The sequence below is a fragment of the Natator depressus genome, chromosome 26 (assembly GCF_965152275.1).
Source record: "Natator depressus isolate rNatDep1 chromosome 26, rNatDep2.hap1, whole genome shotgun sequence".
NCBI classification, from domain to species: Eukaryota; Metazoa; Chordata; order Testudines; family Cheloniidae; genus Natator; species Natator depressus.
The window spans coordinates 11,451,970-11,469,551 of NC_134259.1; the positions used below are offsets into that span (position 1 = coordinate 11,451,970).

The 17,582-nt window shown below is 49.7% G+C and overlaps 1 protein-coding gene across 1 annotated transcript; it reads right to left on the bottom strand.

The window, feature by feature from the left end:
- Nucleotides 1-6,048: 6,048 nt before the first annotated feature.
- LOC141978048 (aldo-keto reductase 1B-like) lies at nucleotides 6,049-17,318 on the bottom strand. The gene is made up of 9 exons (XM_074939894.1): nucleotides 17,127-17,318; nucleotides 15,082-15,198; nucleotides 13,739-13,816; nucleotides 12,056-12,172; nucleotides 10,844-10,950; nucleotides 9,830-9,917; nucleotides 9,544-9,627; nucleotides 8,583-8,671; nucleotides 6,049-6,434 (listed from the first exon to the last, which is right to left on the bottom strand). The coding sequence occupies exons 1-9, from the start codon at nucleotides 17,316-17,318 to the stop codon at nucleotides 6,395-6,397; spliced, it is 912 nt and encodes a 303-aa protein (XP_074795995.1). The 3' UTR covers nucleotides 6,049-6,394.
- Nucleotides 17,319-17,582: the final 264 nt, after the last annotated feature.

Sequence of the window (17,582 nt, forward strand, 5' to 3'; positions counted from 1 at the left end):
ATGCCAGTGATGGGCGGGTGAACTGAGCTACAGAAGGGTTCCAAAGACTTGCTTCAGAGAGCAGCAGCCGCACAAAGCAATGCACTGCCCTCCTGCTGCTTTTTCTTCTCCTACCAGTTTTAGACCCTAATCCAAAGGCTGTTGATGGCTGGGTCTTTCCACAGCCCTCAGTGGGCTTTGGCACGGGCCCCCTCCTCCAAGCCCTGCTAATGTGTTTCCTATTCAACAACAGCTCGGTTGTGTGCAAAACACTCAAGCGTGCCAACCAAGAGCGGTAGGATCAAAATCAAATTCAAACAGGAAGTATTCAATGGCTGTAGGAGGTTTAGGTTTGCTTCCCTCTTCTGCTAGATTTGAAACCTCAGCACTCTAAGGAATGGCCTCAGTGCTGGGCTAAGAGCCAGTCTGATGGGAGAACTGCCTTAATCCTTTCTGTTGAATTTTTTCCACTTTCACTGCATATTAACTGGGCCAACATACCCTGCTGAAGCCCCCTATGGGGTGGGGGGGTTAGGGTGCTTAGTTAACATGTAGGAGATCCTTGTTCAAATCCCCACTCTACCTGCTCACAGGGTCTCTAGCTGATGAGGTAATAGCCCTGGACAAGGGCCATTTTACAGGGCCTCTTGTTCTTTTTAATTAAAGATTAATTGCAGCTGGATGCAAAACCCCCTGCACTCACTCTTTGTCCACCATGGTCAGGATACACACACAGGTTGTGGCAAACACCAGGGCACTCCCTGCCCACCTCGCAGGGAGAGTCACAGGTGGGCGATTCCTGTCCCAATCCCCTCCTTGTCCCAAGAAGGCAATGGGCTCTTGAGAAAGAGTGGGAAAGGGGGGTTCAGACAAGGATGGCCCACCTCAAAGGACGGTCACCCAGGAAGCAGGAAATCCCTGCTGAACAGGCAGCTGGGGGATTTGAACCAGGATCTCCTCCAACCCACGTAAGTATCCTAACCACTGGACTAGAGGGAGAGGGTGGGTATTGTGTTAGCCCAAAATCACATTTAATTAATGTGAAACAGCTTCAACAGGTAAGAGGGAGGTCACCCCCCTCAGTCTAACAGAAAGGTGAGGGCATACAAAACAACGGGACAGGTTTGAACCCACCTCTCCCACACCCTAGGCACATAGCTTAACCACTGGACTGCAGAGGGAGCTGCTGGCCCAACTCCCATTTAATTAAAGTGGAACAGCTTCCACAGGCAAGAGCCCAAAGTTCAGGGCACACCCACCAGAGCTGCATTCAACACCTGCCCCAAGCCCTACTGAGCACAGGTAGAGGGCAGATTTGAAGCTGCAGCTCCCAGAACCCAAGCACGTGGCCTATAGTGGGAGTACTGGTTTTGTGGTCACCCAAACAAAAGTTAATGTGGAACAGCTTCCACAGGCAAAAACAAAGGAGCTCCCCATCCCTATACATCAGGCACCACGCAATACTCCTGGAGCCCCCCTTCACAGTCCTTCATGAGAAGTAGAGGGCAGGTTTGAACCCACCAGGCCTGGTACCTAGGTGAGCAGCCTATCGCCTGCATTATACAGGGAGAGAAAAGGTTTTTGTCAGCCCCAGTAAGACTGCATTAGTATAACAGTTTCAGCAGGGTAGAAACCCCAGACTGGTACTGTAAGGTAAGTGTCCATGAGCCAGTGGAGTGATCGGGCTTGGTTCATGAAGCCCCCCAAAGCACACTGTTTTCTTCCTGTGCTTTCTCCACATCTTCAAATGCTTCTGGGCACGTTTGCATTTTCTCCAAGCTGGCTCTTTTTCATCTTCTGGGACAACATTATTGTTCACGGAATCACCCCGTGCCATCCATTCCAGTCGATTCGTCAACAGGTTCATACATTTGTGGACTTTAACGCCACGGTTACATGGTTCCCTCTTAGAGCATGGCTGATGACTGGAGCACCACAGAGGCTGCCTTCCACAAGGAGTCTTCAAACCCACCGTCTTGCCTCACACGGCCTCGATCACACATGAACTTCACTGCACAATGCTTGCCTCCCATCTGGAGGTGGTCATTGTCCAATTCATTTGGATTCCTCCATTTCATCAACCGTGCTTTGCAGGAGATTGCTTCATCATAGATGACACAGGTCCAGTGTTGGCCCAGAGAGTGGACCATAGCCTGAAAATATTTCATCACGGTGTACGCTGTATTAATATGAGTTGCTGGTGCAGTAGCCAATATTTATAAAATAGCAGACAGAAAACTTCTCAAATCATAATGGCAAATATGTCGATGTAATACGTGGAGCAAAGAGGCTCCTACTGTCATGGGATTACAGACTTGTTTTAACTGAAGGCAAAAAAAGGACAGGGAAGTGCATAAAATCCTGTGACCTGGGGCTAAACAGGTCCCAAACTTTCCAAAACGCGACTATTTTAGATACCTAGTTGCATTATCAATTATATTTAGAAGCTTTCTGCCAATTTTGGTCAAAATTAGCCTGAGTTGCTTCCAGTTATGGCCCTTTGTGTGATTTTATGACTTTTTCAGGTTGGATGCCCGATAACCTTTAAACATTATGTGATGGGGGAAACTGCACCACTTCCAGCATCTCCATCCACCCTAGTGATGGCCACTAGCTACGCGCCTATTGTGTGACCAGAATGACATTTTTCTAGCTGATGGGTTACCCTAACTCATTAATAAGACTCCTTTTTAAATCTGGCTGTAGGCGAAAAGGTTAATGCTGGGTGCTTGAGAAGGGGGAATTGCCTCTTTGCATTTGCCCAAACTCTGTCCTCCTCGCCATGTAAACAAGTCTAATTCCTGCATTTGTCACAAATCAGACCCTTTCAAAGCAACTCCTCTGGCTTTAGACCTTGTTCTAGATCCAGTTAAGTCCAACAAAGCTGTTTCTGGCTTCTAAAGAAGCAGGCTCTGCAAGGAATAAGGGAAGAAGTTGCGTACTTAGCACTGGTTGGAGCTGGGTTTCCCCCAGGACATTTTGCATTAGGGCACCATGGGAAAAGCTGGGCTCCTGGCCTTCAACTTAAGAGGTGGAGGAAAACTACAGCCTTCAGGATCAAGTAAGTAGGACCCCTATCTTGCAAAGGGTGTCCTTGAGGAGCAGGATTGGGCTAACTTTTCAACTTTAAGGAGTACGTGTGGCACATAAGAGACTAACCAATTTATTTGAGCATAAGCTTTCGTGAGCTACAGCTCACTTCATCGGATGCATACTGTGGAAAGTGTAGAAGATCTTTTTATATACACACAAAGCATGAAAAAATACCTCCTCCCACCCCGCTCTCCTGCTGGTAATAGCTTATCTAAAGTGATCACTCTCCTTACAATGTGTATGATAATCAAGGTGGACCATTTCCAGCACAAATCCAGGGTTTAACAAGAACGTCGGGGGGGGGGGGGGGTGTTGGAAAAAACAAGGGGAAATAGGTTACCTTGCATAATGACTTAGGCTTGAATAGAGACTGGGAGTGGCTAAGTTAATTGTATCAAAATTTGCAAATGAATTCCAATTCAACAGTTTCTCGCTGGAGTCTGGATTTGAAGTTTTTTTGTTGTAATATAGCAACTTTCATGTCTGTAATCGCGTGACCAGAGAGATTGAAGTGTTCTCCGACTGGTTTATGAATGTTATAATTCTTGACATCTGATGTGTGTCCATTTATTCTTTTACGTAGAGACTGTCCAGTTTGACCAATGTACATGGCAGAGGGGCATTGCTGGCACATGATGGCATATATCAGAATGCCACTAGCCGTCACCTTCAGCCCCCAACTAAAACCCCTCCAACACATTATTAAGGATCTACAACCTACCCTGAAGGATGACCCAACACTCTCACAAATCTTGGGAGACAGACCAGTCCTTGCCTACAGACAGCCCCCCAACCTGAAGCAAATACTCACCAGCAACCACACACCACACAACAGAACCACTAACCCAGGAACCTATCCTTGCAACAAAGCCCGTTGCCAACTGTGCCCACATATCTATTCAGGGGACACCATCACAGGGCCTAATAACATCAGCCACACTATCAGAGGCTCGTTCACCTGCACATCCACCAATGTATTATATGCCATCATGTGCCAGCAATGCCCCTCTGCCATATACATTGGTCAGACTGGACAGTGTCTACGTAAAAGAATATATGGACACAAATCAGATGTCAAGAATTATAACATTCATAAACTAGTCGAAGAACACTTCAACCTCTCTGGTCACGCGATTACAGACATGAAAGTTGCGATATTACAACAAAAAAACTTCAAATCCAGACTCCAGCGAGAAACTGTTGAATTGGAATTCATTTGCAAATTGGATACAATTAACTTAGGCTTGAATAGAGACTGGGAGTGGCTAAGTCATTATGCAAGGTAACCTATTTCCCCTTGTTTTTTCCTAACGCCCCCCCCAGACATTCTTGTTAAACCCTGGATTTGTGCTGGAAATGGCCCACCTTGATTATCATACACATTGTAAGGAGAGTGATCACTTTAGATAAGCTATTACCAGCAGGAGAGTGGGGTGGGGGGAGGTATTTTTTCATGCTTTGTGTGTATATAAAAAGATCTTCTACACTTTCCACAGTATGCATCCGTGGAAGTGAGCTGTAGCTCACGAAAGCTTATGCTCAAATAAATTGGCTAGTCTCTAAGGTGCCACAAGCACTCCTTTTCTTTTTGCGAATACAGACTAACACGGCTGTTACTCTGAAACTTTTCAACTTTAGACTAGACACAGAGTGAATTACCTTTACTCCACTAGAGGGCACTAACAGACAGGGCTGAAGGGCAACCGGGAGAGCTGGTTTTGCACATCTGTTATAATTAAGGGAACAAATAACCTCTCAATTTAAAACAAACTGCCCAGTAAGAACAATGTACAGTAACATAAACTGAAGACGCTGGAGGGGTAGTTTAAATGTGAGATTTCAGCTAAAGAGATCTCATCTTCAAAGCCCTATGCAAAGAATTAAATATTGCTACGTATTAGTTATCTAAATGCATCCTTTCCTTTCCAATTCAATGTGAAACAGCCGTGATAACTAATTATAAGCAAGTTATTTCAACTAGGTCCATAGGAAAGTTTCATCTGACATCTTTCCAGTTTGTTTTTATTCTACCCCGCCCCGCCCCCCCCCCCCCACACAGCGAGCGCGTGCGCTTTGGACGTATATTCTAGGAGTGTAAATTTACGCTACAGCCATTCAACACACATAACGATCATCATCTGGCAAACAAAGTGAACGGCCAACACTAAGCAGGGGCTAGTGTATCGTAACCCCTGAGGCATGTGAACTTGTGCATCTTAAAAAACACAAATACACATAAATCTAATGTATATTAAAGGGTTTAAGTCTCTCAAAGTTAATACTGGGCCTGACCATACATTCACTGAAGTCCACTGCAAAACTGTTGTTACCAGTGAATTGTCAAGGTCAGCTTGCTGCACTGTGCAGTCCATCAGGACATGCTGACTTTATGCACATACATACATACAGTGACCTAGCCTGTTTGCCGAGCACTTGAAGGGAAAGGGTGCTCCTCAAAAGGTAAGCAACATGCAGTGAAAACGGTGACTCGTCTCCAACAGACATTCACCGATGCATCGAGGGCTACCCAGCACACGGGCGAGGCCTCACTTAAATTCCATTTCGTCAGGAGTAAGGGGCCAGAACACAACCTCAGCGGGACTGAAGCGATCGGGTTGGTCTTCAGTACGGGGTGCATTCTGCCCACAGTAAAAACGTCTGACTCCAATTGATAGAAATATTCCAGTTAGTACGACTCTACCCCCGCACTGTAAACTAACATGGCAGGGCAGAACATAGCTGAAGCATTTAAATTGCTGAAGATTTTGAACAGGAGACTGCAAATCCCAGGTTGCATCAAGTTAAAGGCGCTTTGGTTCGGTCTGCTGTTTAACAAAATCCCAGTTGTTCAGTGCTTGGTGAAAGTCCCCTGAAAAATGAACACATGGACTTGAACCGGAGCCCCGGGAATGCTAAATGCTGTCATTGGGCAGCTGGTTTTTATTGTGTTACTGAAAGAAAATCAAGGGAACATTACAGAAGCGTCTAATCCTTTACCCCCACATCTAGAAACTGTCTCAAGAGAACAAATAGCTTATCAAGATCCCCCCTTACCCTTTGCTAAGCGGATATTTAAAATCACCCACGTAAAATTCTTCTCCTCCATTCTCATGTAATTTTAAATAGGCAAATAAAACGTAATTAGGTGTAGCCCCGGTGGACAGGTAGGCAAGTAGATTTTAGTTTACCTTGCCTAGTTAGTTTCCATAAGGATTTTGAGAGGCTGATATGGATCATTTCAAAAGCTTGCCAATATATGCAGTTGATTTACTGGGAACCGGATCTTCCACGATTGACTTGCCATTTCTCTAGGCCGCGATAGTTACTTGTCACCGAATGGGAAGTGTTTGTGTGTGTCCATCCTGGAATAAGAGACAAATACAGCCTAAGTAAATAATAGAATCATAGAAGATTAGGGTTGGAAGAGACCTCAGGAGGTCATCTAGTCCAACCCCCTGCTGGAAGCAGGACCAACCCCAACTAAAATCATCCCAGCCAGGGCTTCATCAGGCTGGGCCTTAAAAACCTCTAAGGATGGAGATTCCAATAATCACAGCCATTCAGAATCTTCCATGTAGAAGCTTTTTCAAGAAGCAATACAGTGCAGTAGCCAGCCACTTCTTCTCACAGGTAATAGGAATAGGCAAAATAGGGAATTTAAACCTTTTAATTTAAAATGCATTAACCCAGGAGTTTAATTAAAAGAAACACAAATAAACCAAGCCCATCCCTCTCTGGATTTCCTGGTGCGTTCTGTTCCGTCAGCCGCCCATCCTGCAACAGGATCTGCTAGTAATGGGTTGCACCAGCAGAGGTGTTTAAACCCAGAATCTCTCCAACTAAAAGGATGAGCCAGTCCTGCTTTTTAGCTCCTGTTGCATTCAAAGACATAAGGGCCTTGATCCTGCTCCCAATTAAGTCAATAGAAAAACTCCCATTAACTTCCCCAGGGCAATATCAACCTCTGACGACGAAAAGAGGCTCAACTTAGTGGGCCGCCAACAGAGTTTGGTTGTGAAACCCCTGCCCTTCCTGCAGCATGGGTGAGTGGACTGGGAGATGTGGGTTTTGCTTGGAGGACTCTGAAGCAGGTCACTTTGCACTAGATTCACAAAGCTTCGGGCTGAGAATTCCACTTGCTGGCAGGGCACCATGGGCAGGGGGGAGGGAGGGCAGGTTTAGACGTTGGAACGCTTAAGTACCTTCATGAATCTGGGCCTCTTTGATCTACTGCTGAAGAGTGTTATATAAGGAGCTAGATTTTATTAGATGAGAGAGGGGCCCCAGTAGGGAAAAGGTTGACAACCCATGCCTTAGCAGGTCAGCATTTTTCACCCAAAATGCTGCCTCCCCAATCAAAAATGGCTTTTTGATCAGAATGAAAATGTCATTGGATTGAAAATTTTCAGCTGTTGAAAACCAGAAGTTTTCTTTTTGGGGCCCATCCCCTCTTTTCAGTGGAAACAGGGAAGAGGAGGAAGGGGAATTTTTTCTAAATTTTCCTATCATCAAAAGACAGAAGTTCTGCAGGGTGATTTTGTTCGTATTTTCAGAAGGAAAGACAGACACAGCTTTATCTTTTAACCAGCTCTGTGGCTGATTGAAACATCTTTCAGAGTAGCAGCCGTGTTCGTCTGTATTCGCAAAAAGAACAGGAGGACTTGTGGCACCTTAGAGACTAACCAATTTATTTGAGCATAAGCGTTCGTGAGCTTTACCACGGATGCATCACCACTAGAGAGCATCAAATCCACATTCTCCTAGCTCAGGTTATGCTACTACTGACCCCGCCCTCCACCCAGATGAAGTCTCTTTGGGTCCCATGCTGGCCTTTCCGATTTGCGAGCCCTGCCACCAGGGAAGATTGGATTGTGTGTATTGCACAGGGGCCAATAGTGCCAATAGGGTCCGTGCTTAAACAATAGCAATGCTTCAAACGTATTACACTGGATCTTCAACGTGCTGCTCAAACCTTCGTGATTTATCCCTGGCCTCGGAGTGGGTTAGCATCCGTGAGGAAACAACTCCCTTTATAACAGGTGAGACCCACACTGGTTTGGGAACAACCCCACCTGAAGCTAATGGGGACAGTCGCTGCTGAGTTTGGTCCCTTACCTACTTCAGTGTGGGTTAATTAATTAATGTTGGGAAGGTGCTTTGAGATCCTTACATGAGTAGATGCGACTCAATATCTACCTCCTATAGAAGCCCTGTGGATGAAAAGCAAAGGCTCATTATCCCCATTTTGCCTGTAGGGAAACTGAGGCAGGGGGTGGGAAGTGACTGGCCTCAGGTCACCCAGCAGGGCAGAGGCAATGCTAGAAATAGAACCCAGGTCTCCTGCACCCCCATCCAGTGCGCTAGCCCCTGGGCCACATGACTGAAAGCATCCACTGCTTCCTAGCCTGCAAGCTTCCCTGTGTACGATCACTAGCCGGGCCCCGAAGGCAAGAGCACAGTTGCACACGGATACATTTTTTTAGTTAGACGAGCCTGTTTCAATCACTCACCCCATCAGTTTCCATTTAATAAATCGCGTGTTGCAGTTTAGTCCTTCCAGCGTCTGGATTTCTTTGTGTGTCAGCTGAAAGTCGTATACCTACACAGAAGAAACAGCCTTTGAACCCAAGCCAAGGGCTTTCTGGGCTCGGAGGTCTGCAGGGAGACGCAAGGCCCCAGCAGAGCATGGAAGTCGCGGGCAGATATTCTGCAAGGCTGGGAAATGCAGCCCCTTGGAGGCTGGATACAGGGAATGGCAGGGTGTGGGCGTAGGACTTCCCCGGCACGCACACGGGAGGTTACTGCGTGGCAAGTTGCTGTGCTGAAATTCACCCCATGCCTTGCCCCCCAGCAGACAGGCCCAGACACTTCACCTCGGAGAGAGAGAGACACGCGAAGAGCAGATCTTCTACTGGGCGCCTGGCCCGGCCCATTTGTTCAGCACAGCTCTGCCAAACAGGCATGGCCACCCCCTCAACTCCTCAGTGAAAGGACAAAAATCCCGCCCCCAGATGTACGGGCCACAATCTATTCCCACAGCTGCTTCCCTGGCCCGGACGTGTTTTCATCCGGATCGTCACAGCTGGAGCCGGGACAAGAATGGCTGTGATGGCTTAAAAATAACTCTGTTAACGGGCTCCCCGGGTACTGCGCGACCCCACCTCTTACAAAGGGGGCCGTGCATGCCAATCAAGGCTGTTTAATAGCCAGACCTTGCTCTGTATTGTGTGTTCTACAAGGAGCAAATCCAGCTAGGTCTCCAAGCTACAAGCGTATCACCGAACAGAGCGGCTAACCCTCAGCCTAGCAATACTTAAGGGTCCCTTGAACTAGCCATTCAAATCCTGCTGGGTACAGCTCAGCTTCGGTACAAGTCCCCAGCCATTGCTTGTGTGAAGCTTTTCACCCTGCTCTGGTGACATTAAGCCAGGAGCAGAAGAGGGCTCCTGGCTCACTAGCCATCCCCGTTACCTCTGCGTTCTCCACGATGTGGGACGGGGTGATGCTTTTCGGGATGGTGGCGATGCCCCTCTGAAGGTGGAAGCGGATGAGAACCTGCAGAGAGGGCAGAAGGAGCTGGTGAGCCAAGGTACGTGGCTGGCGTGGTGGCCAGGAGGCACACAGCCAGCAGGAAAAGACACACACACATTTTTCTCACGCTGCACCCACAAACCCCCCCCCCAGCCCCGTGTAGGTTAGATAGGATGTCGTGTGGCTATAGACAAACACCGCTAGGGCCAGTGCTGGCCCCCCTCACCTGAGCGCTGGTTTTTCCGTGCTTCTGAGCGATCTCATTCACCGTTGGATTCTCCAGGAGGGGCACCGGACTGTTCTTCCCCGTAGGGCTAAGGGAAGAGATTTGGAGAGTCCTGAACAACGGGCAGCCCTTTGCCAACAGAAGGCTGGTGGGTTCGAGAAATGGGGAAGGGAAGGCACTGAGGGTTTCAGTCACTCCCCCTGAGCCAGCGACAGGGTCGACGAATGCCCATTGGTGCTGCCGTGCAAACAACGGCTGCTAACAACAGCCAGCATCCCTCCCTGGCCCAGCTCACTTTGCCTCTCCCATGCTGTGTCACCACGTGGCAGCCAGAACTCATCACACAGAGGGACCCCTGTTACATCGGCCTGGCTCTTGGTTAACTATTTATCCAAGAAAACAACAAAGAGTCTGGTGGCACCTAAAAGACTAACAGATTTATTTGGGCATAAGCTTTCGTGGGTAAAAAACCCCACTTCTTCAGACGACTTCTTCACGAACACAGCTACCCCCTGATATTTATCCAAGATAAATGAATCCAGTAAATGCTATTGGATTCTTCTCCCCCTCACACGAGTGTAAGTCCCAAGCCAGTGAAATCAAACTGGAGAGAGAGCAGAATCCAGCTCAGTTAGCGTATCGAAGATCTCAGCCACACCTTGGCTGGGTGGGCCGGGGTTACCGGCCACGAAGCTCGAGAAGAGAAGGACCCAGCTTGTGTCTCAGAGCCAGCCCAGGCTGAGTTTGCAGCCGTGGCCGCCGGAAGAAACCCCTCTCAGGCACTCCAGCTCACACTCACTCCATCTGCCAGTCACCACTGAGCCCTGTGATGCCGGTTCAGGGCAGAACTGCCGCTTTGTGCTGTAGCTGTGGGTATCTACTGTCCCCAGAAGGGCGATTTCCGAGTCATCAGCATGGACTCTGGGGCAGCAAGAACACCCCACCTTCTACCTCCCCCTCTTCTCTGATTAGCTCACTGGTCATTCTCCCTTTACAGGTCACTTTTGGACTGACCGGGGCAGAGCAGGGCAGCCGAAGGGACTGTATGCGATGAGGACGATCCCCTTGGACCTGCAGTACTCCACCAGCTCGGGCTGGGTCAGGTAGGGATGCAGCTCCACCTGGTGGAAAAACAGTTATTGTCTCTCACGCCCACATCCCATTGCCTCAAGGTGCTCATGAGCGGGCTCTAAAGGGCTGGGAAGTCCTTCCCGAGCGGGTGCAGCTTTCATCGGAAAACCCAAAGCTGGGGCCTGGTTTGCTGAATATCATGAGCCCCCGTAGCCCCAGGGTCAGGTGAGCTTCCCTCCTGCCCCGGGCAAGTCTCCTCCTCTTCTCTGCCCAGCCCCACATGCTTCTCCCAGCATGCTGGACCGAGCATCAGATGCGGCCTCCTTCCTCCACACCCTGGCCTAAGAGAGAGGAAGCAAGGCTCCGGCTGCAGCTTTCTGGCAGATCAGGACCAATCAATCCCCCTTCTGCCTGCACAGCATTCCCCGGGGCCTCCTTCTGCAGCGTTAGCTGTTGGCCAGTGACAGTGGCTGGCTTGGAGAACGGACACAGGACCGGCCGCAGGGAGGCAGAACCTAATTGATTAGGCCCGTGGTCCTCAGCCTTCTCCAGGCCATACCCCACCCCCGTGTTAGAGGGGCAGCTTGACCTACTTAGGGGCGATTCAGAGCCATGAGACTTGGGTTCTGTTCCCAGTTATGCCATTAACCTTGAGCAAGTAATTTCCCCCTTTCCAGGATTGTTTCCCCTTCGCCCGTCTTGTCTCTCTGGACCCCTGGCTTTTCAGTGCAGGGACTGTCTCATACTGAGCACAGTGGGGTCCCAAGCATGGTTGGGCTCTGTGCTTCTGGGAGTCCTTTTGGGGCCAAGCCCTCGAAGAGTGAGCACAACCTCTCTGGCTCCGCTCAAGCTGCGAACCCAGGCGTTCGAATGATGCATTAAGCCTCCAAAGCCTGCTTAGCACAGTACGGAGGATGCCACAGCTGCAGGTTCCCAATTCTTGCTTGCAACCGTAAGCAGCGCAATGCAAAGCGAGCAGGAGCACTCCCTGGAGCGGAGACACCATTGCTACAGGCAGAGCAGGTGAGAGACACAAACTTCGGAGCTGCACAGAGCTGAAGGAGACTCACCCACCTGGTCTCGCTCGTATCCTGGGAGCGGCCTACACCACCACAGGAAACGACATCATTACAGGTGTAACTCACACGCCTTTACCTGGTTGGCGGCAGGCTTGATCCTGCACACGGACAGCAGCCTCTCCAGCTGGGAGATGTTGAAGTTGGAAACCCCCACCGATTTCACCAGGCCTTCATCCACCAGCTTCTCCATCGCCTGCCAGGAAAACAAAGAGGTGCTGGATGATTTTGTTGGGGAGTGGTCCTGCTCTGAGCAGGGGGTTGGACTAGGTGACCTCCTGAGGTCTCTTCCAACTCTAATCTTCTAGGATTCTATGCAGCAGGTCATGGGCTGGGCCTACACAGCTAGGGAAACGCAGGGGGCTGCTGGAATAACGGGCGAGTGACAATGCACTGGCTGGCTTTGCCGGGGCGCTGGAACGCTTGCAGCTGCCACCGGCTTCACCCGGAGCTGTGGGTGCTCAGCACCTGTGTCAAACTAACCCAAAGCCCACCACCTCCTTAGGGACATCGGCCCAGATCCTCGAAGGGAGTGAGGCACCAGTGCCTGAATACCTTTGAGGAGGTGAGCCCAGGTGCATGGACCAAGCCCAGCGGATTGGTGCTCTCACGTGCCACAGAAGATCCTGCCCCAGTGCTTATGCTGACAGAAGAGGGTCCCGATTGTCCTGCCCACCATTCGGTCCTCCACGCCCACCCAGGGCAGGCGCGCAGCTCCTGGGACGATTGTGATCAATCGGATTCAAGTGGCAAAGGGCTGATCTCCATCTCTCCACGTGCTTAGGCTGGACCTTCAGGCAGTGCCGAGAACGGAGCGCCTTAAAAACACAGCCTCTGCCTTGGGCACCCACACAGGACAGATTTGCCAGGCGAGCTGCAGTGACGGGCCCGAATTCGGCCTTCTGCACATGCCCAGAACGACGGAGGTGAAAGGCCTCTCGGGAAGCGGGCTGCCCAGCAGAAAAGCCACTCGTTTAACGTCCCAGAGGGGCGTTCCCATTTCTGGAGGGAAAGGGAGCTGGGTTGGAAAGCCAGTGGCTCTGACACCCAGGAGCCGACTGGAATCGTAGCTCTCCCCCCCCTTCGGAACGGGTTTAAAAATATTTCCGTCGGCACACAAGCACCGCCTGTCTCCTCCCGCGAAGAATTAGCTCCTTCTTGGGGCCTTTGTGCATTTTAAATGAGGCCATTCCATTGTCTCCAGCCAGACTAAAAACCTGCCCCGGCTCGTGGCTCTTAACCTTGCTGGTAATTACCAATTGCTACAGTGGCAGGCGCATTCAGCCTGCCTCTCTGTCTCTTGCAGCCAGACAGCAGAGGCTGCTGATGGGAAATATACGTGAGGAACACGAGTCAGCCATGGAGATAGTTACGACTGGAGGGGGATGGGCAGCCTATGCTGCTCTTTCCCTGCTGCTCGCTGAGCACTATGGGCAAGCCCATCAAAGCCAATGAGAGTCTTTCCACTGGCTGGAAAGGGCTTTGGATCAGGCCCTGTGTGCTTATGGTATCCATCGATGGTGCACATCACCGAGGCATGCAGGAGGTGGGAATCCGGGCTTCCCCTGGTAAGGGATCCCTTCAAGGGGATCCCCTCCATCCTAAATACCTCCATGTAGATCAGCTGCCCTATCCCGTCACTACTGCGCCTTTAACTCACACAGTAGCAGCTTGGGCTGAGGTGCAAAAGGTCCCAGGTTCTGTTCCTGCTCGTGACCCCCCATGAACATCATTACACTTGGCCTGTTGTGTGGCCTCTTACCTTCCAGGTGTCCACGTAGTCCACATCCGACTGCAGAAGCAACCCGTCCTTTTGAGGCATGAGCTCCTCGTTGATATTCTGCAGGGGAACAGACCAAGAGCCACTTTCTAGGGTGAAGCATCCCATGGGCATCTCTGGAACTGCTGAGAGTCCTGCCCCGAGTTGACCTGACTTGCCAAGAATTAACGAGTCGCCAGGCATCAAACACCCCCGCTGGCCCGTTCATCCCCGGGGAACGCCCACCACTTCTGTCAGAGTTATTGCAACAGGAGGAAGTGCGAAAGAAAGCCAGGGGCACTGGATTTTTTGAGCTGGATGATGCCGCGTCAGTGAGGTCTGCAGGGGGCTTTTCTAGAGAGCGAATATCCTGGCTTGGTTGCTTGACCCCTCTCCCACTATTCCAGTCACGGGGAGGCAGTCCAGGCTCATGAGCTCAAAGGAGAATGAGGCTGGGTCTCAACGTGGATAGGAGACTCCCCTGCTGTGGTGTTGCCGAGCCGGCACACATCCAAGTCAGCAGTAAGCGTAATTGCCCCAAGGGAGTTTAACCCTGGTGTTCTCACAGGTCCCCCTCCTCTTACCAAAATCGCCCAGAGAGCCTCATTGATCAGGATGACTCTCTGTCCTACCCAGGAGGCCCATCTACAGTAACACAATGCCCAGCGCCCGATTGCCCTCAACTTCCCCTACAGCTCCAACTGGATCCTCTCATTTTCTTCATTTCCCAGCCTAACCTATTTTGCTGTTAAACAGTTGCTGTGTGCCACCCCAGAGGTGGCAGTGTTCCAGGTGCCAGGGAAGCGATCCTTTATTGTCTCCAAATGGCACCTTGGACCTACATGAGTCAAGTTCTCTATCGACTTATGCCACCCATCCATGGAAGTCAGACAACGTGGCCCCGTTATGCCACGTTTCTAAAGCCCTTGTTGCACCTTCCATCCAAAAAGCTGCAGAACCTTTACCTTGGCTCTTATCACCGTAATATCTGAGCACCTCTTGCCCCTGGGGAGCGGGACAGTGCTATTATTTCCATGTGGCACAGGGAGAACTGAGACCCAGGGTCTATCAAGTGACTTGCCCAAGGTCGTGTTTTAAGTCTGTGAGCCTCAGCTTCACATTTTAGCCACGAGAACACGCTTCCTAGAAGCACAAAAGGAAACCAGACAACACCCTCAGGGGCTGCCGACCTGCCACGGAGGGACAACCCAGCCTGCCTTCTTTTGCCTCTTGATAATTACGAACGGAAACCCAGTTCTGTCCTGCACTGACTCATCACCATGTAAACTGCTGTGTGGGGAAGAAAGGGAACTAAATGCCATCAGCTCAGTGAGAAGCCACCTTACCAGAAAGCCCATTGGAGAGTGCATGAGATAGAGATCCAGGTAATCCAGCTTCAGCATCGTCAGGCTTTTCAGGAAAGCCGGCTTCACGTCCTGCGGGGCGTGGAAACTGTTCCACAGCTGCCCAGAAGAGATCGTTGCATTATTTGTTGCATTATTCGTTGCATTCCAGGAGCACCTAACCAAAATGAGGGCCCCCTATGCTGGGCACCCTCCGCACATGGAGAGAGAGGCAGTCCCAGCCCTGCCGAGCTCACAGTTTCCATAGAAGAGACAGACACAGGGTGGGAGGAGAAACGTGGAGGGGAGCTACGTTACTCCAGGTCACACAGCGAGAGACAGAGCCCAGGTTTCTAGACTCCCCATCCAATGTCTGTTCTACTGGACCAGGCTGCCTCTGTAAAATGGGGGCATGGTCAGAGAAAGAGTAGGAGAACAGGAGTATAATGAGCTGTATAGATGGGAAACCGAGGCACAGAGAGACTCTGACTCGGTCATAGCGGGAGGGTGTGACAGAGCCAGGAACCGAAGCCAGATCTCCTGAATCCCAGTCCAGTGGCTTCACCCCAGCACCATCCTTCCTCTCAAAGATCAAAAACAGACATCCCTTTCCCCAGCATTTTACTCTGTACAAATGACGTGTGTCCACCAGGCCTTAGAGCAATACGTCAAATGTTGCTCTTCTTTCCATGTCCCCGCTCCTATTGGTCCGCTCTTCTCAGCAAATAACCAGGAGGAGGAGCCAGCACCATGTGACCAATCAGCTCTCAGGTACACCCAGCTTGGAAATCCCTTCTATTTAGCATTTCATTGCTGCTGATTGTTGTAGGCACCTACCCTGGGTCTTTGTTACTTGCATCATAAACGGAGTCTTAGATAATATCATGAATAGAGCTTAGTCTTGAGAAAAGACGACTAAGGGGGACCCGATAACAGTCCTGAAATATGTGAATGGTGGTTATAAAGAGGACTGTGATCAATTGTTCTCCACGTTCATTGGAGGTAGGACAAAAAGTAATGGGGTAAACTGGCAGGAAAGGCTATTTAGGTTAGATATTTATTTAGGCTTCCAAGGGAGGTCGTGGAATCCCCTTGCTGGAGGTTTTTAAGACCAGGTTGGACAAAACCTGTCTGGGATAGTCAAGGTTTACTTGGTCCTGCCTCAGTGCAGGGGACAGGACTTGATGACTTTTCAGGGTCCCTTCCAGCCCGACATTTCTATGATTCTATAGTAGCTATGGGTGTGCGCCACAAAAGTGAGATGTTTGTATATACGTAGGTAGACAATAGAATTAGTGTTCTCAAATGGCATATAAGAACACTTAGCACTACTGGGCAAAAAATGGAATTTGAATCCTGTGGAAAATTCCAACAAATTGAAATTTCTAGTGGGGTGAAAATTCAGAAAAGTTTCTATTTGGAAACATTGAAACTTTTCAGTTTGCTCAGGTCAAAAATAATACAATCTGGACTAACATAAAAATATGCAAGTGGAAGTTAAATAAAACGGGAAAGTCGAAACGATGTGTTTTGACATTTTTTCCATTGCAACTTCGCCAAAATTGAGATGGTTCTGCAAAATAGTTTAGATTTCGTCAAAATTGTATTTGCCAATGGAAAAAAACTGTCCCATTGTCCATTTTCGATCATCTCTAGTAAGTTAGAAAGTTTAATAACGTTGTCGTTCTGCACTGGGAATGGCAGCTCTTTGACAATTGTGTTTCAATCCACAAGGCACACAGTACAGTCAACATCAAGCCTTCATGAGTCAGGCCCCCCCAGAATCCATGAGATTGGCTTAAAAAGCCATAGGGTCTTATTTGCCTTCTGGCCTTTAGGGGGGGTCTCATTTTGCGGCTTCTGTGAATAACTGAGAGGGTTAGGAAATCTTTTTTTTATTTAATGGAGGCTGAAATTTTCACCGTATCATGAGTCCAGGAGCAGAGGCCATGAGAAAAAAAAAACAACACCCAGTATCCCAAGTCTTGGGGTAACTTAGAAAGAATTAGCAATCCTGGGCTTCTGTCTGGAAGGGAAACGGGGCTCACCTTGCTCACCACATAAAGGTCGTCTCTCTTCAGCCTCCCTTCCCCCAGCGTCTTTTCAAAGGCTGCTCCGATCGCGGCCTCGTTCTGGTAAAAATAAGCACAGTCGAAGTGCCGATATCCAGCATCTAACGCTACCTGCAGGGCTTCCTGAACAGCATCCGGGGGACACTGCAAAGAAAGCAATAGACACATCACTGCTTGCTATCTAATCTTCCCCCGAGCCACACTCCTGGGGCTGACGAGCTACACTGATTTACACCAGCCAAAGACATGCTCAATAGCTTGATATCTCTCAAGCCAAACCCAGGGCCAGGCCTTGTCCACACTTGGGTAGGAGATACCCCCAGGGAATGGCTAGGTGCTGCAAATTCCACACATGGTGCTCGTCCTTCCAAGTCGGTGTTAAACCAAGGCCCGAGCATGGCACTGTGGTGCGCACGATGCCACCTTTCAGCT